The sequence below is a fragment of the Bipolaris maydis genome (genome assembly GCF_028858645.1).
Source record: "Bipolaris maydis strain C4 unplaced genomic scaffold PSV08scaffold_13, whole genome shotgun sequence".
In the NCBI taxonomy this organism is placed as follows: Eukaryota; Fungi; Ascomycota; class Dothideomycetes; order Pleosporales; family Pleosporaceae; genus Bipolaris; species Bipolaris maydis.
In genome coordinates, this window is record NW_027093869.1 from 1028208 (window position 1) to 1054036 (window position 25829).

Below are 25829 nucleotides of genomic sequence, written 5' to 3' on the forward strand. Positions count from 1 at the left end.
TCCATTTGCTCGGCTTCTTCCGGTCCTAGAGATCCAGAATTCTCCGAAGCACAAGGTTTCTCACGCATATCGAAAGCGCCGGTTGGCCAGCGGCCTTCTCTAGCACATTGGAGCCTTCTCAGTGGGTTCGAAACGTACTATTTTGAAGAGAGATAGGGTTGAGAGGTGGTTCAAGCGTTTGCAAAGACATCGGAAGATTCTTCAAGGCACGTGCGTCGACAAGGCGTAGCATCGCATCCCAAGTCTGGATGAAGACAAGGATGAAGGCTTATACTGTGATGTTTTAGGGGTGTATCATCCATACGCAAAAACCAACGTATATGTGAGGAGGTGCGAATAATCATTGCGGATCCGCGCTTCTCTGGCGACAGATGAATGGTTAAGTGCGCAACGCGCCGAGGTTATGCCGGCCAACGAGGCTTACACACGTACTTGTAAATCCTCTAACGTGCGAGATCAGCGAGCTAGCCACCCCACCCCACCTCACCTGACTCTCTACACTACCACCACTATGCCGCAACAACAACGCTCTATGCAGACTTCTCGTGAAGGCAGAATAAGTCTTGCTATCGCTTTCTATCGTAATAATCTAAAACAGTCTCTCCGCGCCCTTGTAATGGCTTTTGATGTACCAAGATCTACACTTTAGACGCGCGTTGGTGGTACCTAGCGTGGCCAAGATCCACCTCCACAACCTACTGTATGTGGTCAGTGCATGCAACAGTTCACCCGATGCAACACCCCGCTTAAGATCAAAAATGAGGCTATAGAGCCACACAGAAGAGCTATTATCGCGAGAAAACTTAGTAAATTAGTATATATAATCTAAATAACTAATTATTGTATGTAATTAGATTTTATATATAGCTTAGTATTGTGGCTGCGTATAGAGTTTTAGTAGCAGGCTGCGCACACGGTAGGTCGCCACTTTAACTGCCTACATTACCACTACTACATTATATTTTAACTTATAACTTAGTAAAGCTTTTCTTCTAATATTAATCTATCTATCGCGAGATTTTAGAAGAAATACGTTTTACTCCTATATTATCCGCTTATTTTGCTTATTTTTTGCGATAATATCGTCCGTTGTAACGGGCTGAACGCCCTTTGGTTGAGATCCTCGATGGAATCTCGGTTGACTTGAGGTAACCGACAAGGCCACGCCTTATCGGCCCGATAGTTGCTCAGGCAACTACTTGTGGATAGATAGCCACGTAGCTTAGAAGCTTAGCTCTCTATCGAATACAACCTCTTGTATACCAAGCGATTGCTCCCCGGAGCGCAGCCCCTTACATCCGTTTTGCCGCTTTTAACACTTAAACTTATATTTTACGATATTCTAAAGAAGGAATCGTATAAAAATCTCGTAATAGATAGGTTACTACTAGAAGAAGAGTTTTACTAAGTTACAAGTTAGAATGTACTATAGTAGTAGTGATGCAGGTAGTCAAAGTAGTGGTGTATTAGCACTACCGGATACTGCCAAAATTACCCTACGTAACCACAATACTAAGCTATAACTATATAAAATCTACTTAGATATAATAATTATTTAGACTATGTAGACTAATCCACTAAGTTTTCTCGCGATAATAGCTCTTTTGTGGGCGTCTACAGCCTCATTTGTGGTGGGCTGCCACGGTTGGTGCGGGTGTTGCATCGGGTGAACTGTTGCATGCACTGACCACATACAGTATAGGCAAGAAATGGGTGTCGCGCTTTATCCAGAGCCAGCCAGAGCTTCAGATGAAGTGGAGTAGAAGGCTTAATAGCCAGCGCGCCCAGTACGAAGATCCTGCTATAATCGCAGCGTGGTTTAAGCTAGTAGAGGAGACGCGCCAGACGTACGGCGTGCTAGACCAGGATATCTAGTATAACTTTGACGAGACTGGGTTCGCGATGGGCGTCGCTAGCACGTCAAAAGTCGTGACTGGCTCTGATAGAGTTGGTCGGGCAGTCGTCGTACAGCCAGGTAATCGTGAGTGGGTTACAGCGATCGAATGCGTCAACGCGTCTGGCTGGTCTCTGCCACCGTTCGTGATACTGGCTGGTAAGGTCCACCAGAGTAGCTGGTACCGCAATCTCCCACCAGACTGGGCTATTGGCGTCTCAGAGAATGGCTGGACGACAGATGAGCTTGGTGTAGAGTGGGTAAAGCATTTCAACCAGCATACAGCGACTCGTACAGCTGGAGTCTACCGTCTTCTTATTCTAGACGGCCCTAGTAGCCACGCTACACCAGAGTTTGACCAGTTCTGTACAGAGAACAAGATAATTACTCTCTGTATGCCATCTCATACCTCTCACCTCCTCCAGCCACTAGATGCAAGCTGCTACTCTCCTCTTAAGCGCGCGTACGGACGCGAGGTTGAGGAGCTCGCCCGCCATAGGGTCTACCACGTCGACAAGATAGACTTCCTTACAGCCTATACACGAATCCGGCCGACAGTTTTCACGCAGCAGAACATCCAGGCAGGCTTTCGGGCGACAGGCCTTGTCCCTCCTTGTCCAGATCGTGCTCTATCGTCGCTCACAGTAGTCAGAACACAGTCTCCATCGCAGACAACCACAGATAATAACGCTACAGCGCAGGCAGCAACGCAGACAGAAACACCACATACAGTAGCAGAGCTTCAGCAGCAGGTGCACTATCTCCAAGGGCGACTGCGTCGGCAGCCAGAGAGTCCAACAAGCGTTGCGATACGCCAGCTCGCGAAAAGCGCTCAGCTTGCGATGCAATCAGCAACGATACTTGTAGAGGAGAACAAGAAGCTATGTGCAGAAGTCCAGCGTCAACGACAAAAGCAGAGTCAGCAGCGTCAGTGTATTGCTTCTGGTGGAGTGCTCCGGGTCCAACAGGCTTAGCAGATGGCTGCAGAGGCAGAAAGGGTGGTAATAGAGGCTGGCCAGAGCCAGGCTGGTGAGCGACGTCAGCGCGCGCCGCCGACGTGTACGAAGTGTCACGTTCAAGGGCACACTCGGACCTCATGCAAATCTATATAAAGAATAATATCTCTTAATTTTGTTTTATGATATTACGTTATTATAGAGCAATTGCGCAGAGCGTTGGGTCAAGTTGGGTGGGGTGGCCGGATGACTGATCCTTGACGTGAACTAAAGTAAGCTCAAGGGGGGATGGCGCAGTGGTGAAGCGCCTGGAAAGCCTCTGCTGTCTCACGTCAGCAGAGCTCGAAGGTTCGATTCCTTCTCTCCTCGAAACCATATTAGTATGGTCCACCCACATGAGAGAGTGACTCATTGAAAACTACCCATTCGACCTGAGAGGAAGACTCATTAAAAGTGAAAGACCTGAGAGAGCTACTCACTAAAACTACTAGGCTACGAGTCTCACCTCGATTTAGATGACCCCCTCCCCCACCTACTCAATTTGTATCTAGATTAAATCTAGCCTACTTAGATACTTGCAGGCTCAACCTGCACGTCTTATATAGCCTACCGGCTGAGAAAGGACGTTAATCTACAATAATAATAATAATAATAAAGTAAGCTTAACCCAGGAATTTATATAGTTAGTTAATAGTTACGTACATACTCCAATCGCTACCGTCATCGTGGCTCATTGTCGATTTTTTTAGGCAGAAACAAGCTTGAAGTAACTAACTATATCAAAGACACCGCAGAAAATCCGCTTCGGGTCACCAGGTGAAACAGAGTCAAACGCGATTGCGGCGGCAATCGGCACAGACATCCAGTTGGCAGCTCTTGCATCGAAGGATGAAGTTCCGATGTCTGGCATTGCACATCTCACAACGAAACCCCCGCCTGGGGGCGCCTTCAGTAATCATCGAGAACTTCTTCCGTCCATAATGATTACATTCATCATTGTCGCGAAGTTCTTCTTGTACTTCGTTAAGACGTTGTTGACGTAGATGTGGTGGAATGTATCCACCCGCTGCTCTGTCCACAACTTGTTCTGCACGGCGATATAAATTTTGCTCTTCCCAAAGAGTACATTGACAACCACGCCATTCTATACCGCATTGATAACAGAACTGTGCGCCGCAACGACACCTGGTATAGAGTCAGTTTTTGTACATGACACAAGAAGGGGTTTTGTTCACGTCATGTGATTACAGCCCCAATCTATCTCTACGAGAGCTCGACATGAGAAGCACCTTTGCCAGCGCTTTTTTTGTCCTAGGTCCAAGGTCGCTCGGAGGTCGAGATCTGCAGGGCAGTCGTCTTTGTGGTAATTGTTCTTGCATGTGCTGCAAGTCTTATGCTTACAGCGAGGACACGTCGCTTGTCCCGATATGATATGTGTAGGCGCAACGAACCTTCTACAATCGCTATTGGCGCAGTATGTTTTTTCTCTCGTGTCTTTTTCTTTTTCTGTGAGTTCAAATTCTTCTAGCTCTTCGGCCGTCACGCTGCTGACGATGAGAGATCGAGTGATTGGGGTACCACAGCACCTTGGTGGCATGTACACAAGATCATGCTCGACCGTCGCGCGCATAACAACTCGCTTGATACAGTCCAAACAGTATAGATGACCACATTTGAGTTTTTTGACCGAGGCCAAACGAAAGTCACCTCGGCAAGCACAACACTCAAATTGCTCGCGCGACAGGTGGCTGAGCGCCTTCGCCTGACATTGGGTAGAAGAAACCGAAGGATTAGCCTCGGAGGTAGTGTCCTCATGAAGTGAATCATCTGCTGTCAACATTGCTGCCAAACGGGACGTAATTTCGTCGTCTATGAAGTCCTGACGTAGCTTCTCTGTATAAGGTGGAGGCGCTTCATATTCAAGAGGATGATCTGTGCTGATTTGTCTGGCATAGATTCTGTCATCTTGCGCTTGGGCCTCCTGCTGGGCCATCTGAGTAATAAGTTCAGCATCTGTATAGACATCATTAGCAATGCTGTAGGCGAGTTTGGTATCTTCCAGGAGCTGCAAATGGTCTCTGATTTCCGATAAGTAACTAGCACAGGCGACGTTGTGGTCTGGAACCTTGTCGGCAGGGTATTTGCCTTTATTCGACGTCTCACTGTGGTATGTTATTTCTTCGAGTTGAAAGGTTAGAGCGGTAATGCAGTCATCGACTAGCTTGGACAGCTGGGTTCGTCGGTGGGACTGAAAGTACTCATTTCGGATATAAATCTGTGCCGATAGCTCAGTAAGAGCACAAGTTGCAGTTCTTAATATATGTAAGAGAAGTCGATATCCCTATCTGTACGTCACTATGCCTCTCTTAATCTCTGGGCAAGGACAGCGCTTAGTATCACTCACAGTTCGACACTCGGCACAGTCAGTTTCAAATTTAGCAGTAGAGCAACCAGTACTCAAGGAATTTACCCTGAAATCTTGCAGATTGATTGTGTCAAGCACACATATTGGCGAAACTGTCTGAAGTGATGCAGTGATGGTCTGCGATACTAATAGATGCTGAGTGCACTAACGCAATCTCAGAGATTCATTGGCTAAGCCAGCCGTGCGGCGAAAATGTGAACGAATATCAGTTAACGTTACCCCTCATTTGCCCCAGCCCGTACTGTAGGATCCCAGCACTTACTGGATGGAGGGACTTTAGTACTGTTCTATTGGCACGATCATGTCGGCGGCTCACAAGATAAGGTTCAAAAAGCCAAGAGAGACAGCCAAGAGGCCGCGCGGCCCCAAAAACTAGTAGGCCATACGACTAACGAATGAAGCGGAGATTTGTAGTATGATCAGACAGCGTAACAATCTGTGTTCAGATCTCACGAGAGGAAGTATCGTGGCGAAGTCTAAATGGGAGCCTCGAACCTTCATGGTACTTATCTTCTACTGTATCCTCGTTCATCATAATGATTTTCATGCAATTTTATAGAAGAGCTGCCTTGTTTTATATGTCACTAGTACGCAATTTGCTAATGTCGTTCGAGACTTCGTAATGTATTGCCAAGTGATGGGCGGCTACATGGCCATTCTAATCGGTAATTCCACCTAATGCGGGCCAGTAGAATGTCTAGGCCAAGTGTTATGCACTCCTACGTCATGAGCATGACGGCAAAAACTAGAGTATGATCGATGCGACCATCCGACTCATTCCACCTTTGCGGCGTATAGTCATGAACAATTACGGCTTCACCCTGACGCGTAGCTGCGTAACAAGTTTGAACAGTCCCACCTTCTGTATAACTATAGCTTAGTACAAGAAATCATCTACAGAAAAACCCAATGTAGTTGATCAATCCTAAGGTTTGCAAGCTTAATAAGCCCCCTTCGTTGGAAGGCAGGAGCGACTTCATTCATTCGGGGTTACGGAGGCGGTCCGGTGGGGTTACGGCGGGCACTGGAATTGAAAACACTTCATTGCATTAGTGCAAAATGCAGACCCTGAACAGGCCGGTGGTAGATTGAGGGCTATGCAATAGCGTATGCCATCATTTGTGCCCGCTTGATCAAGATTTACCTACTTTTGGGGTATTTGTTCACCGAAAGTGATAATTTAAGGAGTCCACTACCTTCTCAACTCACTCTCACATCTGTTTACATTCAGGCGTTTACCACAGCCTTCACGTCTGCCCCATGGAATTATCTCTCTTCATTGCTATAATCACTCTTGCTCTCGCTAGTCCGGCTTCAGCAGGTCCAGCCGCCTACGGAGTGTGTCAGGCGGGTTGTTCTGCAATAGTCATGGCATGTTACTCTGCAGCTGGTTTTACTTGGGGAGCTACCCTCGGTGCTTCCGCACCTGCTAGTATCATTGCCTGCAATACCGCCTTTGGTACTTGCCAGGCTGCCTGCGCCGCTGTGATTCTGACTCCAACGCCGTAGAAGGTACGACAAGACGCCAGCTATTTTTTGTGTATCTATTGCAGGAGCCCTCCCCATCGCCACTAACAATGAGTGCTAATTCCTCAATCTTTCAAAGGAGATATTCAACGTTCATGTACAGATCTTATACGACGAAATGACAAAAAAAAGATGAGTATGAAAAGCAAGATAAAAGAATCTCAATGTGCGTTCAAGAGGTCGCCTAGATCATATCAGGGATTAACAAATCCGACAGGCAATCTGAACATTTATCATCTTGATTAGATAGTTACGTCTTTTTTTTCAGATGCAATTATTGATTACACCACAGTATGAATATTTGGTGCACCTTATCCAAGTTGGCACTAGAGCAATTCGCTCATACTGTCTACTAACTAACAGTGAAAGACGACAAGACTGGAGTATTGCAAATCTGATTCATTGCAGACAGCCAGACTGATTTTCGAGTTTGAGTCTTTTGAGATGGGCGATCGGTTGTAGAGAACAATCTCAGCTAAATACTACTCGCTGCGTTTGTTCAGGCAGAGTTACAATAGGAAGCTATACCGAAGTAGGACTTCACAAATTTCAGTCGCCGTAGCGATCCGACTTGTACTAGCATTATAAGCGTTCCCAAAAGCTGGTCATAGTTTTAGCAAGCTGAACCAGTCGGTAGAAAGAGATTGCTCAGCACCACATGCAAAGTTTATAATAATAACCCTTTGCACGTGCCAAGACATTCGCCATTCTTGCACGCATAAGAATGCCAAAGCGGGCTTCAAAACACTACCCATGCTACTTCACCAGTCCACTTCTCACGCGATCTCCCACCAATCAAAACGTCATGGCTGTGATTTCTTCTAAAGTAATTATAGTGCACCATATTGCAACCCCGAACGCACTTGATACGCTTCTTCAAAGCTTCGATGGACTGCCAAACAACCCCGCGTCCCTCTACCTCTCTACAACTGCTCAGAATCTGATCGTTTACGCTGTCCCAACGCGTACAGTCAGCGCAATCAGCCTTCCATATCTCGTTGAGGCCTTACGCCAAAAGGAGAGAAGTGCGTCTGCCTTAAAAACCTTCTCGAGGCTGGTGCAATGACAAAGGTTTTTTCGATGCACGTAAGACAGCAAAGATTCTCTTCAGCAAATGCGCTTTCAGATTGTCTAATCCGGTTTGCTTTACTTGATACAGCGCTTAAATAAGTACTAAAAGTGGACTGTAGACTTGCACCGTACGTAATCACATTCACGAGGTGCAGATGATGGAGCTTGCACTGCGCCGAAGAGATATCGACCGCATGTGGCTTGCAGGGTTTGACCGGTGCATTTCCCGGGACTCAAATCTTGACATGAGCATGCTCGTGTTTGAAGGCTTGGGCAGAATCAATGAGTTCGACGAGCGGATTCTGCATTTGCCAGTTTTGTGGAAGAAATACCACGATCGGTTGCTTGCAAACCGCAATGGAGTTGGCGGACCGTTTTGGGTAGCAAGAATTCGTGATGCAACACAAAAGCGACTGGCAGTATCCTGTGGTGAAACTCATCGAGGATACAGCGTCGACAGCGCCAAGGGTACTTGGGACAGAGAAAGCATAGAAGAGCAGACTGATTCCTGGAACGACGATGTTATGATGGATGCCATCACCGGTGGCGAGTGGCTGGGCGGTGCAGAACACTGGGCAAAGTTCGACATGCTGTAAACTTAATTGTTCACACAACACCGTAATAAGAAGCTGTTAGCGTGTTATGCGGATTCATCAGGGTGAGAAAAGATTGATTAGGATCAAATGTTAACTTTTTATTTCACCCGTTTATCAAGAATTTTGCCATTGTTGTACTGTTGTGGAGTTACTCATGCCATCGATTGCTCTCATTCTTTGGACATCTTTTTTGGTAACTCTGCGTTTGCTATAGCATGGACAGCAATTACTTCGTGAACTTTGTCGCAGAAAACCCCTGCAGCGCTAACGCAAAGCGGGTATTGCGACATGTCATGTTCGCAAATAACCAAACACAGCTCAGCGCATCAACGGTGATTCAGTACTCCGTACTATGCAGCCTTGCTTCATATCTACAGCCTGCCTGCAACCTGGCGTTCAAAGTATGCTATCAGCTTTCCTATTGGCACACCGGCAGCAAACGCCCACCGATAACGTTCCATGAAAGCGACAATCTCTTCGTCCATCTGCTGCATCACCCTCTGCTTGTGGTTCTCCAGCTCTTGGCCCGCATGAGCGATATAATAACCCCACCTTACTAGAGATCCTCTATTGCCTTGATTATATCGTCGTTCGGATACGCCTCCTCGGCATCGTCATCGGAGTCCGTACAGTTGTCATCTAGATAGTGATGCTCGGAAGAGTCATCTGAATCTTCAAGATGCTCGATGCGTGTGTCAATGGATATGCGCGCGGCTTTGATGGTTAGCTGTGTGCATACCCCCAGAAGGGTGAAGACTGACCAGAAAGACTTTCCATAATCGTGGACATATCAAATGCTGATGGACGAGTAGAAGCGGACTCGGATTTCTTTTCTCTCTTAAACTTACGAAATTCTGGTGCGATGATATCATCAAACCAGTCCTTATTGTTTGCGAGCACTTCCCACTCGTAGTGACCAACAATTTCTTCTGTGGTAACTTCCCATAAACAAACGTAATGGTCGGTGTAGTATTCCATTCCCTTATTATAAGGATCCGGGATTTCATAATGCTTCATTTCAGCAGCGATGTCGAGGATTGGTAAACCGTTTTTAAGTCGAGTGGCGGGGTCAATGACAGTGAGTGTCTGATTTCCTCGTTTTATGCTTCTCCATTTTGCGAGATTCTCAATTGCGCTGGCTGATTTTGTAAAGGAGATGTATGGTGTTGGCCTCCAGATCCTATGATTGAGATGAATGGCGAGGGATGTTTTACGAGCTTGCTCTGTAGTAAGAGGTAACCTAGGTGATCTCGATAGCATATGGTTATCCTTATCGGGATGGCTCCCTGATTTGACATCCCAAATTCGGAGAAGCGGAAAGTCAAGCTTCTGGGTTTCACTGACTTGCCATGGGTGGCGTTCCTCCTCGGATTGAATGAAAGGGTTGACGATATTGGCTCTTAGAAGCCACGACACTTTTTGACGTGTCAAATTATCCAAATTATCATCGTGAGCTTGCGAATGGGAATTCATAGTGATGGAACCGTATTAGGTTACAGCATATCCTTTTGGTAAAGATGTTGGCGTGCATTTATTGAAGTGCGAGCACAAAATGACGATCAGATCGCGCGCCCCACACTGGCCTGCTTCCAGGAAGTCTTATCAATATTAGGCTCCAATGATGATTGCATGCTGCGAGCCTGGAATTAAAAACACGCCACTTATTTAATCGCCACTTTTTCCGCATAATCTACTGATGTTTTAAAGAAATATTTGGGAGGGACATCAGCGCTCCGATTGGAAACGTGTAGTGATGTGACTGGAGGGCTGGCGAGTCACAGTTACACGACAGAATCTCACATGCATACATATGTTGATGCATAGCTTGATCATCGCTGATAATACAGCATGTGTGTTGTTTAGACAATGTGCAAGCCCGCAAAGCATCATATAAGTTAGCTACTGCTCGAAAATGCAGTACTTATGTTGTGGATGATGCGATTATGTACTGCGACAGTCCAACCATCAGTAGTAATACAACTAAGCACCGTGCCGCAGTGGCTGGTGCGGATATCCAGACTTTGCATCAAACATCACGCCTCCAAACATGAGTCTTTTGTGCATCGCTATTCAGTATCAATGACGTGGACGTGCAGTCCTCTGTCATCTCTAAGCTCAATTAGTCAGTGATCTTGACGGTTCATTTATAGATAATAACGAAGGCTAGGAGTTACGAACCTTACGTCTCGCAAGTCTCCCTAAATGGAGCAGCGTGTTAGCTGTTATGACTCACAAGATTGCAGATGACAACTGCGCACGGCCGCTCAATTCGCATCGCATCGGCTAGTATATTTGCCCAGCTGCGAGCTGCGATATGGGTTCATCTTCTGCTCTGCGTCGACTTTGGTTGGCAAACCTTTCGAACTAATTAATTAGCAAGTCTTCTTGCGTAACTCGTCTAGCATATCTCGATTGCCACAATAAGAAAATGGATCTATAGGAGCAAAAGCCAATGCGTAAAGACCGTAGGATGTGGTTGCCTGAATAGTCAAAGTCTTCAAAGTTCAGCGTTGATGATTAAGTTTAATATAACCAGCACCTTTAGGCACGACTTCACCTACAAAAGCATCATATAATACTCATCAATTAGTTTACTTCTATGTTGCGCTACAAGCAATATAGACCCCTCTCATCTACTGTCAGATGCTTAAATACATCATTGGAAGTTTTGTATAGATCATATTGCACGTGCAAGCCTATTCCGTAGGTTTTTCAGGAGCCAAAATCCTACTGCTCTTGTTCCCAATCAATTTCCACCTCAGCCTTGCGATATGTCTCCATAGTGGCAACAGCATCTTCTATATTCGACACAGGGCCCTGCTTGATTGAGCGGCCTAGAACCCTTAGCGCTAGATTCTTGAGATTAGGGCCTTGGTGGGCACCGGGGTTGGCGTATTTGCGGTACCCACTATACTTTTGTGTATCGCGGACTGACATGTCGAACTTGAGACAGGTGGCTGAACGAGCAACGCCTTGAAGCTGCAAGACGCGAGCAGCCAAATCCAAAGTGAGGACCCTCAAATCTTTTTCAATATCGTGGCCGATCACAACCCTATCACGAAGAAGCTCACCAAGTTTAGCCTGAACTTCGGAAAAAGGACTAACGCCATTCTGCGGATTGATATCGGCCCAGCGAATTCCAGAAAACCTCTCGTCGGTGTCTATGATATGGACGGGCTCGGGGTAGTATACAAAACTGTCAAGTATAGTTTTGCCGTCATAGTTGACGACAGAAACACGGCCGAGGACCTAACCGATGTTGGAACGCATCATCTCGCAGTCAATAGCAATCTTTTTGGTGAGAAGGTTAAGGTGCGGCTCTGTTTTCTCAGTGGATTCAGACTTTGACATTGTATTTATCTTGTCCATTGATGAGTAGTGGAATTGGAAATAAATCGATCCTTCGATATGGACCGCAAGGCGCGATGAAAATTTACTAGAACTGTGTTGAGAAGTCTCAGTCTCTTATTTGGAGCGGCACGCAACAATGCTCAGGTTTGATCTTTGAGGGTAACGATAAGTTTAGACTGTTGATAGACCGTTGGTGCCAGCCGCACTAATTGCCAAGCTTTGGCCTTTTTGCATCTGAAAATATATGATGGTGGCCACGTGCATAAACCTCTTAGGTCAAATGGTCAAGGATCTGAGCAGTCAAGGTAGCGTTAGCTTATCTCGATCCCCGCAAACCGGTGAAACACGTTTGTCCAATCGTGGTCAAGATCCCGGAATGATGACATTTCCTGCTGCAAGCCACCTACCAAGGCGTAGAATAAGCAGCCGAGCTGCTCCGGGAGTGCGCCAACGCACAGCCTGATTAGATGCCATACAACATATACCTACATGTCATGCACACTATCACATCAACTAATCACTGTCATGTCATTGATTACACATGAGGTTGATCCGTTTGCAGATACAATTATTATCCTTAAAAATCCTTGCAAAAACTTCGCCCCGTGGGACGAGACGCTTGTATCCTCTCAAATTGAGTTTCCTGAGTCGGAAGAGAAACATCCCATACATACTCAGACGTTCGAGGATGATCAGACGGGCAAGAAGCTGTCAAAGAAAGAGAAGAAAGCCCGGATGCGCGGTAGAGCTTCCCACAATAGCACTGTCTCAAACGTTCCAGAGGGCAGTGGCGAGCACGCTGAGCTTTCCAGTGAAGCATCGTCTGAAGAGCAAGGTCTTGTTCACGATCGGGAATTAGCAACAAGAGTGGTGGGTGGGGTAGACAACCCAAGCGTCGAACTAGCCGAGCCCGCCTCAGGGCCGACCCAGTCGGAAGATGATGAGATTCACTATCTCGTCTCATCCCGCCACTTGATGCTAGCTTCACCATGGTTTAGGCGCACATTAACAAGGGAAGAGTTCGTTGAATCTTTGAAAAATCCATCAGACGGACGGTACCACATCCAAGCCAACGATTGGGACGAAGAAGCTCTCCTCATTCTTCTCAACATTTTCCACGTCCGAACACGCCAAGTTCCGGCTACTGTAAGCTTGGAGATGCTCGCAAAGATCGCAGTTCTTGTCGATTACTACGAGCTCGAAAATGCAGAGGCTATCGAGCGTGATACCCAGAACTGGATTGCTAGTGTGAGGCGTAATGTCGCGATTCCATCTTCTTATTGCCGCAACCTTATGTTGTGGATCTGCATCTCTCGAGTCTTCTGCATGAGCGAAGAATTCGAGAAAGCGACAGCTGTGGCGATCAAAGAGAGTAAGGGCTGGATTCAAGCCCTAGATTTGCCGATTCACCAGGGGATTACATGTATAGTCTTGACCCGCCTCGATCCAGGTTCCAATTGCTAACTCGGATCAGCTAGTATTGACCGCAGTCGATGCAATGCCCTTGAGCACGTTATCTCTGAGCTGCACCGTTTACTTGGGGTCTATCGAGACTTCAACTATTCCTGCCCCCATAATCCGTCTTACTCTTTTCAATGTGGAGCTTTTCTCTTTGGCGCGTTAATGAAATATATGGAAAGATGGGGTTGTCTCTCGCCCCGGCCAGAGAATCCTTTTATGGGAATCAGCCTCAATGAAATTTGCAATAGGAGTGGAATGGCAAAGAATACGAAATGGTGGGTCAAAAGCGACTGTTACGACTACTACAGAAGACACGAACACGATAGGGCTGAGGTTCACTTGTGCAGTCTAAATGCCAAGATTGATGAAGTGGTCCAGGCTACCATGGCTAAAGTGAGAGGATTAAAATTGCAAGACTTCAGGGATAACAGCGAAGTTTCGTTTCAAAACTAATCCAAATATTCAGCTTTAACGTTCGACATTATACGGCTTCGGACGGTCTTCATACATATAATTTGTTGTTCTTATTGTATCTAACCACTAGAGGGGCTTGGTGACAATATGGGTATAAAACATAACTATTAATCTCACCCAGGTATTCTGTTCTGGAGTGGGTTCCCAATTCCAAAACTAAACTCTGACAGTTATTCCATAGAAAACAAGCCTTTGTTCCATTTTTGTGGCCCGCGCTCTTGGTTCGCAGGGGGGTTATTCCCTAAGATTTGGAACAAACTCCTCTCCTTAGTCCTCAGTCATAGAAAGTAGCCGCAACTTGAGTATATGTTACAGGTAATTCGCGCGCATCTAACGCACTAACTTTCACGATGCTACAAGAGATGTAGCGTAAGTTATTAGATAAAGTCTAGCAGAGAGTTGGTGTTCGTGGGTGTGGCTTGTGCCCACTAAGAGTTGCGCCTAGGGCTTAACATAGTCTACTTGTAGTGTGGCACCACCCTCTACTCTACGTGCTTTGGGTCTAGCGTGAATCCACACAATATTGCATACTCCTGGCAGCAGGATGCGCAGTAAAGCCAACTCTACTGACAAGCACTATTCTTGTCTTGCATTAGTAGTTGCGTTTGGAGCGTAGAAATGGGGAAAAAAGGAAACATTGAAGCCTACTTCTGTCTGGTAGGATGAGGATACGAGGAGGCTAGAAAAGACAGTTAGGCAGAGGGGGGTTGACGCGTGACGCGTGCACGGCCGATTTTCTGAAATTTGAACAAGTTTCAGGTAGCGATACCGTACGTCATCGTTCAAGAATATGGCGCGTTGCGAGCGGGGTCTGAACCGCTCGTAAACCTTATTTATTGATAAGCTGGCAGTCACAAACTTGGGCAGCTATGGCTTATGAAAATTATGTTCGCGACCTCTCGTATTTGACATCTGGTGATCTATCGGATCTGACCCTGAACTTTAGCGACAAGAGCTGGCGGATTCACAAAGCTCTTGTGGTCTGTCACTCCAAATGGTTTCAAAAGGCTCTCACCGGCGGCTTGGTGGTAGGACATTGTGAACGAAGTATTTTCAAGGCCTAATCTGTGTAATAGGAGACAAGCAGTGAAGCAATTACTTTGCAAGACGATCCAGTATACACGAATGCAATTGACTGCATGGTGTCATACATCTACGAGGCAGGCTACAATGTCTCTAAATTCGACACTCTAGAACCTCTCCTTCATGCACAAGTTACTATAATCGCCGACAAATACGACTGTGCATCTCTTTGCAAGCTTGCAAAAACGTCATTTGCAAACACGGTCATGACTGTCAATCCCAGCGACTGGGCCGTAATTGCTGCCTTTGTCTACGACTATACGACAACTGTACCACCAGCTCATGTGGAGCTAAGGAACTCGGTCATCTCTGCCGTTGCGGGTCGCCATTGGATGTTAAAAGCAACCCTACGAGAGGAGAGGGTACTCGATGTCCTACGTTCAAACGCAGACCTGGCAACAGACCTTCTGCTAGGTGGGCGACATGGACCTAAGGTAGAAGGGGTCTCCGAGCATCATTTCGTTTGTGATCATTGCCATTACAGTCATACCGGATCGCGCGATTGCCCGAATATAACATCTGTCAGTAAAACGGGCAAGCCGGTGTGTCCTAAGTGTAGGAAGAAAACCGGGAACCCGATACATCACACACCAGTGGTCAATATATACCCGGCTTTCTCTTGCGTATCATGCGACGGATTTCACACGACAGATCCCAATGATGAGGATTTGACATGAACGGCAACCATTCGTAGAACATGCACTACAACACGAATACTTAACATTTTATTAGAGAACTTAACCCTCACTCTATAATACGAACGAAAGGAGTCCCTTTGTCTGAATTTACTGCGAATCTTGTCGACTCCACTAAAAACCGCTCTTGCTCTAGAGTTAATCTTTACTGGTTTCGGTGAGTTATCGTGTGTGGTCATCAGTCTGCTGGACAGCCTAACCAATATGATGCTACGTGAATCTGAGCCCCTTTACTCTATATTACATGCACGTGCGCACCTACACGCGTACGCGTGTCGCGTTTACTCTCCTTTACTCTAGAGTACTTCACCAAGGAATCAGATTTTGGAGAGATGAGAATGTCAATGTGAGGTATTCTGTGTTACGAATAAGCGAAACTGCTTACGCCGACAGGCACAGCAGCGCCATGACCGCACTGATCGTCCAGATCAAACTCCTCGCCAATCAGGACAGTTACTCATACTGATCGTTCACGATCAACTCAATTATCGTCTAAGCCTTTGTAGTGGAGAGAGTCAGTGCGCGCTACGTGTATTAGAACAAAAGCCACGTACTAGGCTGACATAGGATAATGCTGCCCTATTCGCACGCTTTGCGTAGCAAGAAGCAATCGAATTTATCAAGCACCTGTTCGTATTGAAAAAGGCTGATATTACTGCTAGTTCGGCTAGTAAAGTCGAGAAACAAGTTTTATAGTTTGCTCATTTAAACTACTAAATGTTCTCTCTAATAGTAGCGTTGGAACAACCACATGTTAGCTGGTTTCGCTGCGATGAGTATTAACTCTAACTAATAACTGTTTAGGATGTTATGGCTCGAATGTATCGTAATCTGCCGATGCGGACTAGTTTGCCATGCGCAATAGTTACTACCCTACTAATACTGACTAATTGTGGAAGTATACATCTAAGCGGCACTGTAGGAGAATCTCAGCCTTTTATAAGGAAGTTCGTGCGATAAGTATATACGTAACGATTTTGCGTTACGTGTTGGGTGGCAACAGACGACGCTAAACAGCTCTCTACGTGTAGACTAGGTTTATTTAGGCCTTCCCGTCATCGTATTTGGTAAAGAAGGTGCTTTTTTCAAGTATAATATAAAGGTAGCATTGTGCGTGCAAGTTAGTGGGCTGTTACTGCACCTACATCCGCGCCTCCACGTCATACATATATGCGCCAGGACTGTGGCGAAGGCCTCCCCCGCATGACAAGGCATATGCGATGCTCTTTAACCTGGCATGCAAGCAGCACTTCGACTCTATTGCAGGTTAGTATTTACAGCGAAATTCTCACAGTTCCATACACCTTGTTACATAGCCAGATAGCCAATGACTTTCGACCACTAGCGATAAAAACGGTCTCTAACGACAACCGAACCCACATTTGAGTTTAGAGTACAGGAGCTCTACCGTACCCTGTTTGACAATTGCAAAACAAGAATCATGGTCGACCCTTGCTCTGTCATACACTATAGATAGGCTACGCATCCAAATACACTGGAAAACTAGCTAGTTATGTCCTATCTAGACACAATGTATCGAAAAAATTTGTAATCCCATCCATATCGCTTTGAAATCCATTCTTGGAAAGAGGCGCAAGTTCGCTCAGTAGCTTTTCGAAATCAATAGCTGTCGAAAGCAAAATCTTGCTCCATTCGTATAACGTAAAACGAAAAGTTCGTTTAGGGTATACTTCCCCTACAGTAAAAGAGGAGTTCATTCGCCGACACAGCTCGCCTAAAATTTTGTGTATTTTCGCAGCTGTAACATCGTAATTTTGTCGTCTCGCTCTAAGGCCAGCATCGATAACGGATGCATCATACAGACCGATACAACCTATACTGGTGTTTCGATCCGGTTCTGAACCAATTAGGAGAACTTTAACCAGCCGATGAACGAAGCCTATAGTGTATCTACTTGAATTTTCAATGGCTTCCGAACTGGTCTTGTCTATGTCATCAGGATCAATACTTTCCCCCATACAATGTATGGCCCTTATGCAGAGACTTGCATTGTTCAATGATTCTGTAATGTTCTTTCCAACAAGGTACCGATATCGAATCGCAGGGTCATGGTCGTGTGAGGTTTCGATCTGTGGTTCAACAAAAGCTGCGGTCGACTCCAAATTTCGTTTGTACTCAATGGCGAGCTGAGGCACGTCCCTAAGCGGTATCTCAGTAGCGCACAATATACAGTGGTGATATGCTTACATCTCTTGAGCTCTTGATCTTTCTCGGGTGATGCTTTTGCAACGCTCTCGCAACTCATCCATCCACCTCTTGTTCAGCCAGTCTCCACGATACAGACCGCACGCTTGCGCTACTTCCAGGATAAGTAACTGCCTCAGGCAGCTTAGATCGGGGTTATAATTCATAGCGAAACTTGGATGGAAGGCGTTAACGCGCACGATTCTATGGCCTGATGCCATTACATGAGTGGGGCGTCCAAACACTTGACCGACCCCAAGACCTTCTACAGCAGCTACATTCCCCGTTCTGTCCTCTTGCGCTATACCGTTTCCCCGCTTGTAGCGCCACATGCATACAACAACATCCGGGCATTTCGCCTCAATCATCGCAAAGGTTCGCTCTTGGATGTAATGCCTGACATCAAGATCAGGCTCCTCGTAAGATCTGACAAACGGTAATCTATCCAAGACAGTAGGGCTGGGTGCGCCACATGAGACGATTGGCCAGATTTCTATGAGAAGGGCTCGAAGTGTAGGTGATGACTCTATGACTGAGTCCGCACCTAGGTTGTACGGATGGTGGTCGGCTGGCTGTTGCAGGATGAAGCAGATACCACCTTTCGTGTCAGGTCTTGCCAAGTACGCTGCTGTGGCTATCTCATCACGAGGGATAGCCTGTCCGCCACGTCGTAAGCTATAACCTAACTCTTGTATCATTCGTAAATGTCTGCTACTTGAACATTTTCTTGGTGCATGTAGTGGCTTCAATGTTGCAAGAATTCTGTGATCAATCGCGATGTCTAAACAGACCTGTGGCGACGGCTCTCGAGCTCCGGTCGTAGTAGGCCCCATTTGATGATATTATGTTTGCAAAAAATTGACGTTAGCTTTTTTCTACAAGTTCCAGCTCTTTCATTTAGAACTTCGTGTTGAGGCGCATTGACCAGGTGCGAGCAGGGATAAGGGCATACCCCACTTTTCCCCGCACAACTTCAGCAGAATTATGTGGTGGTCATACTACCTAGTGCGTAGCCAAGAATAGGCAACCCCGCTTCCTGCGATACAGTAATCACCTTCCATAATCACAATCAGGCTCACCTAAAGATCAGGTCAGCTTTTATAAGCGATATGATAGGCAATTACGGAGAGCAGTACATATGTAACGAATGTGTCACACACACAGTTTATTTACGTCCAGCGGCCGAGCCGAATGGGCTACTAATGCTAGTATAATTTTACACTTCCTATGCTAGTTATAGATATTAGGACAGTTAATTCCCACTGGGGATTAAACGTGCTGGGAATTAACAGATCAGCTGGGAATTAGCAGATCAGCTGGGAATTAACAAATATGCTAGGGATTCAATCGCAGTAACTAAGAGTTACTTGATAGGGTAAGTGCTATGAAAGCGTGTAGGCCGTGAGCCCTCACTTTATAATACGAACGAAGGGAGTCCCTTCGTTTGAATTTAACTACTGCAAATTGCGGAGGAGCGCACAGACCAGTCGAGTCCCTTCGTTTGCTCTTAACAAAGTCGAAGGTTGATGCAATTGATACCAGACGTGTATAGGGTATAAATGTATTGCATATTCAAATTTCAACCCTTTTGCAGTAGGATTGAGTCAGTAATAGCTAACCAACTATGACTTTGGTGTTGATGTTCTTAGCTCGCTTAGGGTTGCAGGGGTAGCTAACCCTAACTTACTCAGGTATTCCGTTCTGGAATGCTCCCCCATTCCAAAACTAAACTCTATTAGGTTTAGCGTTAGTGCTCAGCAGAATTCTAGGAGCGTTGAGAAGAACCAGAATCATGCTAGAAACTCGTGCAACTTGTGTCACTAATGCAAGAAAGTCATGCGCATCGAACAAGCTGCTTCTTGCCGTGCTCCGATATAGATGGCGCAAGTTATTCGATACAGCGTATGCTGGAGGGTTGGTGTTCGTAGCTGTGGCCCATGCTGACTTAGGGTTACGTCTAGGGTTGCGCTTAGGGTTGCGCTGCGGGCTTAACCCCAACTTAACCCCAAGTTAGGGTTACGTCTACTGCGTGCACTTCTTAGGAAAGCACTATAACTACAGATATCTACAACAAAACCCAGAATGATATATACAAGTCTAAGAAGTGTATAGAATAGAAATGTAGTTCAACTTGCTATCTATATCGAGATTAAGTGGGTAAGGGAAGGCGGCTTTCAAACGAAGGCAACTGTTGCCCTCTTCCAGTGAGCTCCCATTCCTGGCTGTTACTCTCTCGAGGTAACTATCGGGTTTAGAACATCCTCCTGTTCTAAAGCTAAACCCTGTCAGGAAATCTGACACTGCTCGGGCCACCCCCTGAGGTAATCTCACGCATTGATATCCTCAACGCAGATAAACGACCGCATAGTTTAACAGCGCATACATCATCCCAAACCACTTGTCGCTAAAGATTATACTGCCTGTGTGTCTGCCTTCACGCCGAGCTACAATGGCTGATCACGCAACCTTCCCTGCGCCATCCGTAAGAGATCTCCTTGAGCGGCTGAACCTCCATGTCAATGAGCCAGAGCCCACCATTATCTGTCGTACATGCCAATTTGCTCTAAATGGGATCAATTCTTTAGCGGACCATGTGGTAGAGAAACACAAACTCCCAAAGGCTTTGGCAAAAGAGGCGTCCCGACAGCTGAGACCATATACCATTCTGGGGCCGAAGGAGCTGAGGCTGCGACCGGATCATTCTCCCCCTCACCCTCATCTCTCCAAGCATCTCGGGGTCAAGCGCAAGCACTGCGAACTCAAAACAACAAGCACTGAAGTTCTAAGCCGCCACCTCTCGAAGGAACATGGCATAAAGCGGAAGACAACGACATGGCGTGGCGAGCATGTAGTTAATAGTCTTATGCTCCAAAGCTGGGACCGAAACGGAGCGTACGGATACTGGATCGTAACAGAAGAGGATCGCTCAGTGCCGATTAGCAGCTCTTTTGATAATAGCCTGCTACAGCAATCTGTGCCACGCATGCAGCGCCTCGAACAGCTACATCGTGACGAGCTCGTACGCAGCAGGGGTCAGTTAAAAGGATCAAGCATCGATACCAGCAGCCCTGACATGGCTCTCAACACAAACTGGATGCGGCGCACTCAGTGGGCCGAGACCTTTGTTGGCGCCGATCGGAAACTTCTTGTGCAGCTTGCCCAGATCCCGTGTGGTACCGGGGAGAACCTGGAAATTGAAATCCATGACGGAACGGCCATATCTAGCAGCAAAGAAGATGAACTCAAACTTCGCCATATAGTCACTACTCTGGATCGCGTCTTTGATCGCTGTGAAGACACTGTCCGCCACACTGACGTCTCCATTCGCTGTTTGCTCCGCAGCTCGTACCCGGACCGTACCTATAAAGCGCCTTTTGAGCTAGTCGGTCGCAAGGCAACCACTCAAGGATACAGAAGGCTCTTCAAGAAGGCTGTGTGCTTTTGCGTGCGCTTCTGGAGATTAGGTGAGCCTGTAAGACAAAATCTCCTACGGAGATCTTTGACAGATGCACAAGATCAGGCACTGAAGCAGCTGTGGCATGATGAGATATGGGTAAGGATGCCCGAAGTCCAAGGAAAAGAGTCGCAACTCTATCCACCCGAGTCAGAGCCCGCTACTCCAGGCGACCTTGGATGGTTGTCGGACGATGACTTTGACGAGATTGCATCAACCATCACAGATGACAGTGTTGAAGAGTTGGACGGGGATGATATTGAAAGAGCCGTTCAGGCTCCGCTAGAATGCGTGGATTCAAACCAGAAAGGCGAAGGGCGCCTGCTTCGTTCGAGGCGCACAAAGCAACCTGCAGTCGAAGACACAGCCTCCATCCCAGTTGATTCTGATAACGAAGGCAATCCTAGAGCTCAAGAAGATACGACAAAAGAAGAGTGGACTATCGTGCTAGAACATGTGATTTTCTGCTTTGTGAAGTTCCTGTCGACCGAGGAATATGAAGACGGGAAGCCATCCTCTACCTTGCTAATCTATGCTAGCGGCGTTCTAGGGATTAGCCACGATGGATCCACTTTTGAACGCGCGAAAAGCTATACATCAAAGTTGTCAGCCATGATATACTGTGTGAGAATGATCATTCTTAAAGCTACTCTTCCTCGAGTCGCTCATGTCCGCTTGGGGTGGACAGCCAGGCCACGACACGGGCAGACTGATCTCCTTAACGAGGTTCGCAAAAAGACTTTGTGCCTAGGATCGCCAGCACCAATGAACGAGCTCCTCAGCCTACGCGATTATGGGCGTGTCATTAGTCGTTCTGACGGTCCGTCGTTTCTTGTGACCTGGAGCGAGGATGGGCAAGTCGTTTCCTGGGACAACGCGCAGCTGTCTATGGCACAATCCCGGCAGATTAGCCACGATACCCTGCTAGCCGCGTCGCTTTTGTGCAAACAACTAATGTATGGCTGGAGTCCGCTATTCGATTTGAGTTGCATACACGATAATCTCGCTTGCACTACTGCCGGCTATTCATTCGTGACTGATACGGCAAACGGCCTTGCGGAGTCGTACCTTGACTTATCTCGCAGGGCTTCTCTTGACACTGTTAGCGGCTTGATGACAGACAACGACTGGAATCGCCAAGCCGTTGGTCAGTACTTGGACCAATACTCCGCAATGACTGAGTTGGTGATGTTATTGGTCTATCTCGTAGGGGGGCAAGCCTCACGAGTTACCGAGCTGTCGGCTCTTGAGCACTGCAATGGTCCTTCTACCTCTCGTGGTATATGTGTGTACTCGCGTAAGATGGCTCTCATCTTTAGGCACGGTAAATCCCGCCGGGCAACCAACCACGAATTTATCGTCGTTAGATTTCTTCCAGAAGAGGCGAGCAGACTTATGTACTATTACCTTGTGTTCATACGGCCCTTTGCGTGCATGCTCTATCGAGCTTGTCTAGGGATGGATATAAACAGCACCTTGCTCTTTTCTTCGCCAAGTTCCCCAAGCAGACCATTAAAGACCAACTCACTCACGAAAATACTCATGCGCCAAACTACGCTTACGCTAGGTCACCCACTAAGTGTCAAGATATATCGGCAGGTATCGATCGCTATTACAGAGAAACACGTTCGACAAATCTCGAAACCTTTTAATCAGCATGACGATCGGAGCACAGAAGCTGATATCAATGTGGTGTTTGCATGGCAAAGTGGGCATCGACCGTTACAAAGAGGCACAACATATGGCATAGATGGAGCATTTCCAGACTCGCTTCAACCTGCGCTACTGCGAGTTTGTGAATGGGCGTCAAACGAGTGGCATAAGTTCTTGCAGCTGCAACCTGCAACTGACAACACCCGTCCTGAGATAACAAAAGCTCAGAAGAGAGCATTGCCGTCATCTATTGACCAAGGGACTCCGAAACGGCCCCATACTACTTCTATCACTCAAGGTGAAATGGAATGTCCGCTCGTGGGGGACAGCCATGTTACACTTATGCATGAAAGTCGTAGAGTAGGCAACGGTCCATGGGCAACAGGTATTGAATCTGCCTTTTATAACAGTGCCCCCAAGAACCTCTGGCCAGGGTCCTTGCCCATCTTTGGGCGCCCAAGTCCATTTGAGCGTGACAGTGTCATTGAGGAGAGAAAATTGATCTCGGCACATGTCAATAGCGGCGAAATAGACTTTGACCACGAGTGGAATTCACGTCGCCAGCTACAGGCTCTGAGTGAAAAATTCCAGCGATGGAAGAATGTTGGTTGTCAGCTGTGCTATGTGAAGAGTGGGAAACCAGAACCAGATCACAAACTGGAATGTTGTGATCGATGGGATGATTCTGAAAAGGCTCGACGAATCTTCAACTGGCTCCAAGGCCTGAAGCTTCCACGGTTCACAGCTAGCTCTGGAGATTGCACTATGTGCTCCCAGACAGATTCTATATGTGGAGACATCAAAGCAATGATGAGAATGCATGAGACAGAGCACGAGGAAGTTCAACGTTTTTGGAGAAACCGTCTGAACACATCGCCATATGGGGATGGTGAATGTGAAAATAAGCCTTTGGTGAAAAGGACCATAGCAGCACTTTGCGCGTATGACGACCAGATCCTCGGAAAATTTATATCGCAGCGGCTTCGCGATAAGGAAAGAGTCGAAATTATGGCGGAAAACCATATGGCATATTGGTTTGAGCGAATTATTGATTTCGATGGTACAAAGATTTACAGACTTCTTTTTGTGTTTGAACTCCTTATACGTGCTTTTGAGTATAGAAAGTCGAATTCCTTAGTGGAAAAGAATTTCTATGTAGCTGAAGAATTCCCATCTCTATGCGAAAACGGCTGGGATGACGAGGAGGAGTTGCAGGGCTGGCGAAATGCACTAGATTGGTGGGTTAGAAAATGTGGGTTTTGTGCAGGACGTGGGCTCGATGGAACGCAGATCAAGCATAGCTTACGTGACTGCAAACGAGGTGGAGCGAGGCAGCGATCAATCCGCATGGGCGAGGCAATCTTTGCAGAGGGGTTTAAAGCGCAGGGTGGTTGTGCGGGATGTGGTGTCCCTCGAGAGTTCTGTGATCAGTGGACAAAATCGAGTGACGGCCACTGGCAGATGCGACCGTCACAAAAGTGTCAATATGGACGCTTAGTATACAACACTGTCGTTGGACTCTTCCAATGCAGCGACAACATATACGCGCTAGATCTGTATACCACGATCGAAGAAGAGGGCGACGAAGAGTATAGAGAGATGCACGACGAGGATGTGACAATGTGGCTTTGTAGGAAGCTAGTTGTGTCAGGAATCGAGTGTGCTGAGATCACACGGCAGTTATGGGTATGGACACGGATGGTACAAAAAGCGCAAATATCATTGAGAAACTAGCTACTGGCCGAACATAGAGCAGTTTTTGTAGCTAGAACCCTAACTAGTGCTTAATTTTTATGCATTAGTTAGAAGAAATCCAATGAATCAATATAGCCAGACTGTTGCTTTTGGCCTTGAGCACTTAGCCCCTATACCAAACTTTGTCGAATACACTTGTTGAGCCGACCCTCACAGTCTGGGTATATGACAGGCTGATTTAAGTTGTACTCTAGCCTCTTATCTTAGTGGGAGGTTTGGGAGGACAATGGCCTTCCCTCGCTCTACTGGCCTCTTGAAGGCCCCCTCTTGGCGGGATGTCACTAGTCACGTGATCGCTACCCCGCAGAGATACCTTCTGACGTTGACTTTAGTTAGCCTCCAACCCTCATCCCCACATCAATGAGAGAATCCTTCTTGCTACTCATAACATCATCCTACCTCTTAGACGTATTGTCTCAATACCCTAGAATATCGTTTTCCGATACCAGATTGTAAGGCGTCGGCTGTATGTAAGGTTTCAGTATGCCCGTTGTGTTGTAGCCTCTTTTCCCTTCAGGCCTTCCTAATCATGCCCAAGGCTCCAAATTCTCGCCGTGTTCATACCCAGAATTTGACTGAGCACCGTTAAGCTCGTGCTCACTGTATCCGACAGCAGGGGAACGAGATGACTTTTCGCTGTAAGCGTTGTGAGGGGAAGAATCTTCGTTGTTTCGTAGATACTGCAACTGGCTGTTGTGCCGTTTGTATTTCTGTGAAAGCTGAGTGTAGTTTGCTGGAGGAGCGGGACAAACTTTCAGCGTATATGCGCGAGAGACGCTTAGCTCTTCTGCGAGCTGAGGCTGAAGTTGCTCGTCGTCAATTAGAAGTGGCTAAAATTGAGGCTCTCAAGCATGTGGACGCTGAAAAAGATGATTCCACCTCATCTATTCAAGAGTGTGCAAAAGAGCAGGCTGAGGAGCGTCAAGCTCGTGCGAAAAAGGTAGAGTACGCTGGTCTAGAGATGGTCACCAAGTGTGACTATTGTAAAGAGAAGGGCCTTCGCTGTTTTCTTGATGAAGCGACTGGACAGTGCGCTAGTTGTATTACTATGGACGCGGAGTGTAGTATTTTTGTTTCCGAAGAAGAGTGGGAGAAAGTTGAGCAGAAGAAGCGCCGCAAGCGTCTAGAGATCGCTCATCTGAAGGCGCGGCTTGCGCAGAGCAATGTAGAACTTCTAGAGGCTGAGATACAAGAGCAATCCTATGCTCATCACGATCTTGTTGTGGCGA

At 46.8% G+C, this 25829-nt stretch overlaps 9 protein-coding genes across 9 annotated transcripts; 5 read left to right on the forward strand and 4 right to left on the reverse strand.

Moving 5' to 3' along the window:
• Positions 1-3522: 3522 nt before the first annotated feature.
• PSV08DRAFT_411876 (uncharacterized protein) lies at positions 3523-5776 on the reverse strand (the record flags this gene model as incomplete). The annotated part of the gene is made up of 3 exons (XM_066093913.1): positions 3523-4035; positions 4086-4915; positions 5729-5776. The coding sequence occupies 3 exons, from the start codon at positions 5774-5776 to the stop codon at positions 3678-3680; spliced, it is 1236 nt and encodes a 411-aa protein (XP_065948429.1). The 3' UTR covers positions 3523-3677.
• Positions 5777-6501: 725 nt separating this feature from the next.
• Positions 6502-6959, forward strand: PSV08DRAFT_13293 (uncharacterized protein). The gene is made up of 2 exons (XM_066091821.1): positions 6502-6787; positions 6882-6959. Exon 1 carries the CDS (start codon positions 6536-6538, stop codon positions 6782-6784), a length of 249 nt encoding a protein of 82 aa, XP_065948430.1. The 5' UTR covers positions 6502-6535; the 3' UTR covers positions 6785-6787; positions 6882-6959.
• Positions 6960-7560: 601 nt separating this feature from the next.
• PSV08DRAFT_208481 (uncharacterized protein) lies at positions 7561-8665 on the forward strand. Its single transcript, XM_066092074.1, has 2 exons — positions 7561-7859; positions 7993-8665. The coding sequence occupies exons 1-2, from the start codon at positions 7608-7610 to the stop codon at positions 8467-8469; spliced, it is 729 nt and encodes a 242-aa protein (XP_065948431.1). The 5' UTR covers positions 7561-7607; the 3' UTR covers positions 8470-8665.
• Positions 8626-9979, reverse strand: PSV08DRAFT_365122 (uncharacterized protein). Its single transcript, XM_066093081.1, has 2 exons — positions 9231-9979; positions 8626-9183 (listed from the first exon to the last, which is right to left on the reverse strand). Exons 1-2 carry the CDS (start codon positions 9940-9942, stop codon positions 9026-9028), a joined length of 870 nt encoding a protein of 289 aa, XP_065948432.1. The 5' UTR covers positions 9943-9979; the 3' UTR covers positions 8626-9025.
• Positions 9980-11196: 1217 nt separating this feature from the next.
• PSV08DRAFT_365123 (uncharacterized protein) lies at positions 11197-11958 on the reverse strand (the record flags this gene model as incomplete). The annotated part of the gene is made up of 2 exons (XM_066093082.1): positions 11724-11958; positions 11197-11630 (listed from the first exon to the last, which is right to left on the reverse strand). The coding sequence occupies exons 1-2, from the start codon at positions 11836-11838 to the stop codon at positions 11197-11199; spliced, it is 549 nt and encodes a 182-aa protein (XP_065948433.1). The 5' UTR covers positions 11839-11958.
• A 383-nt stretch (positions 11959-12341) lies between these two features.
• On the forward strand, positions 12342-13952 carry PSV08DRAFT_365124 (uncharacterized protein). The gene is made up of 2 exons (XM_066093083.1): positions 12342-13243; positions 13295-13952. The coding sequence occupies exons 1-2, from the start codon at positions 12346-12348 to the stop codon at positions 13732-13734; spliced, it is 1338 nt and encodes a 445-aa protein (XP_065948434.1). The 5' UTR covers positions 12342-12345; the 3' UTR covers positions 13735-13952.
• A 672-nt stretch (positions 13953-14624) lies between these two features.
• Positions 14625-15639, forward strand: PSV08DRAFT_229216 (uncharacterized protein; the record flags this gene model as incomplete). The annotated part of the gene is made up of 2 exons (XM_066092237.1): positions 14625-14783; positions 14832-15639. 2 exons carry the CDS (start codon positions 14625-14627, stop codon positions 15513-15515), a joined length of 843 nt encoding a protein of 280 aa, XP_065948435.1. The 3' UTR covers positions 15516-15639.
• A 1316-nt stretch (positions 15640-16955) lies between these two features.
• Positions 16956-18571, reverse strand: PSV08DRAFT_411883 (uncharacterized protein; the record flags this gene model as incomplete). Its single annotated transcript, XM_066093914.1, has 3 exons — positions 16956-17693; positions 17742-18481; positions 18530-18571. The coding sequence occupies 3 exons, from the start codon at positions 18569-18571 to the stop codon at positions 17045-17047; spliced, it is 1431 nt and encodes a 476-aa protein (XP_065948436.1). The 3' UTR covers positions 16956-17044.
• A 1812-nt stretch (positions 18572-20383) lies between these two features.
• Positions 20384-24697, forward strand: PSV08DRAFT_229224 (uncharacterized protein). Its single transcript, XM_066092238.1, has one exon. It carries the CDS (start codon positions 20602-20604, stop codon positions 24577-24579), a length of 3978 nt encoding a protein of 1325 aa, XP_065948437.1. The 5' UTR covers positions 20384-20601; the 3' UTR covers positions 24580-24697.
• The last annotated feature ends 1132 nt before the right edge of the window (positions 24698-25829 follow it).

Bases quoted from the DNA above. Each gene is read 5' to 3' on its own strand.
- PSV08DRAFT_13293 (XM_066091821.1), top strand. From the start codon at position 6,536: ATGGAATTATCTCTCTTCATTGCTATAATCACTCTTGCTCTCGCTAGT.
- PSV08DRAFT_208481 (XM_066092074.1), top strand. From the start codon at position 7,608: ATGGCTGTGATTTCTTCTAAAGTAATTATAGTGCACCATATTGCAACC. The intron at 7,860-7,992 runs GTGCAATGACAA...AGTGGACTGTAG, and splicing joins TAAAAACCTTCTCGAGGCTG to ACTTGCACCGTACGTAATCA.
- PSV08DRAFT_365122 (XM_066093081.1), bottom strand. From the start codon at position 9,942: ATGAATTCCCATTCGCAAGCTCACGATGATAATTTGGATAATTTGACA. The intron at 9,184-9,230 runs GTCAGTCTTCAC...TAACCATCAAAG, and splicing joins GATTATGGAAAGTCTTTCTG to CCGCGCGCATATCCATTGAC.
- PSV08DRAFT_365124 (XM_066093083.1), top strand. From the start codon at position 12,346: ATGTCATTGATTACACATGAGGTTGATCCGTTTGCAGATACAATTATT. The intron at 13,244-13,294 runs GTATAGTCTTGA...AACTCGGATCAG, and splicing joins GATTCACCAGGGGATTACAT to CTAGTATTGACCGCAGTCGA.
- PSV08DRAFT_229224 (XM_066092238.1), top strand. From the start codon at position 20,602: ATGCTCCAAAGCTGGGACCGAAACGGAGCGTACGGATACTGGATCGTA.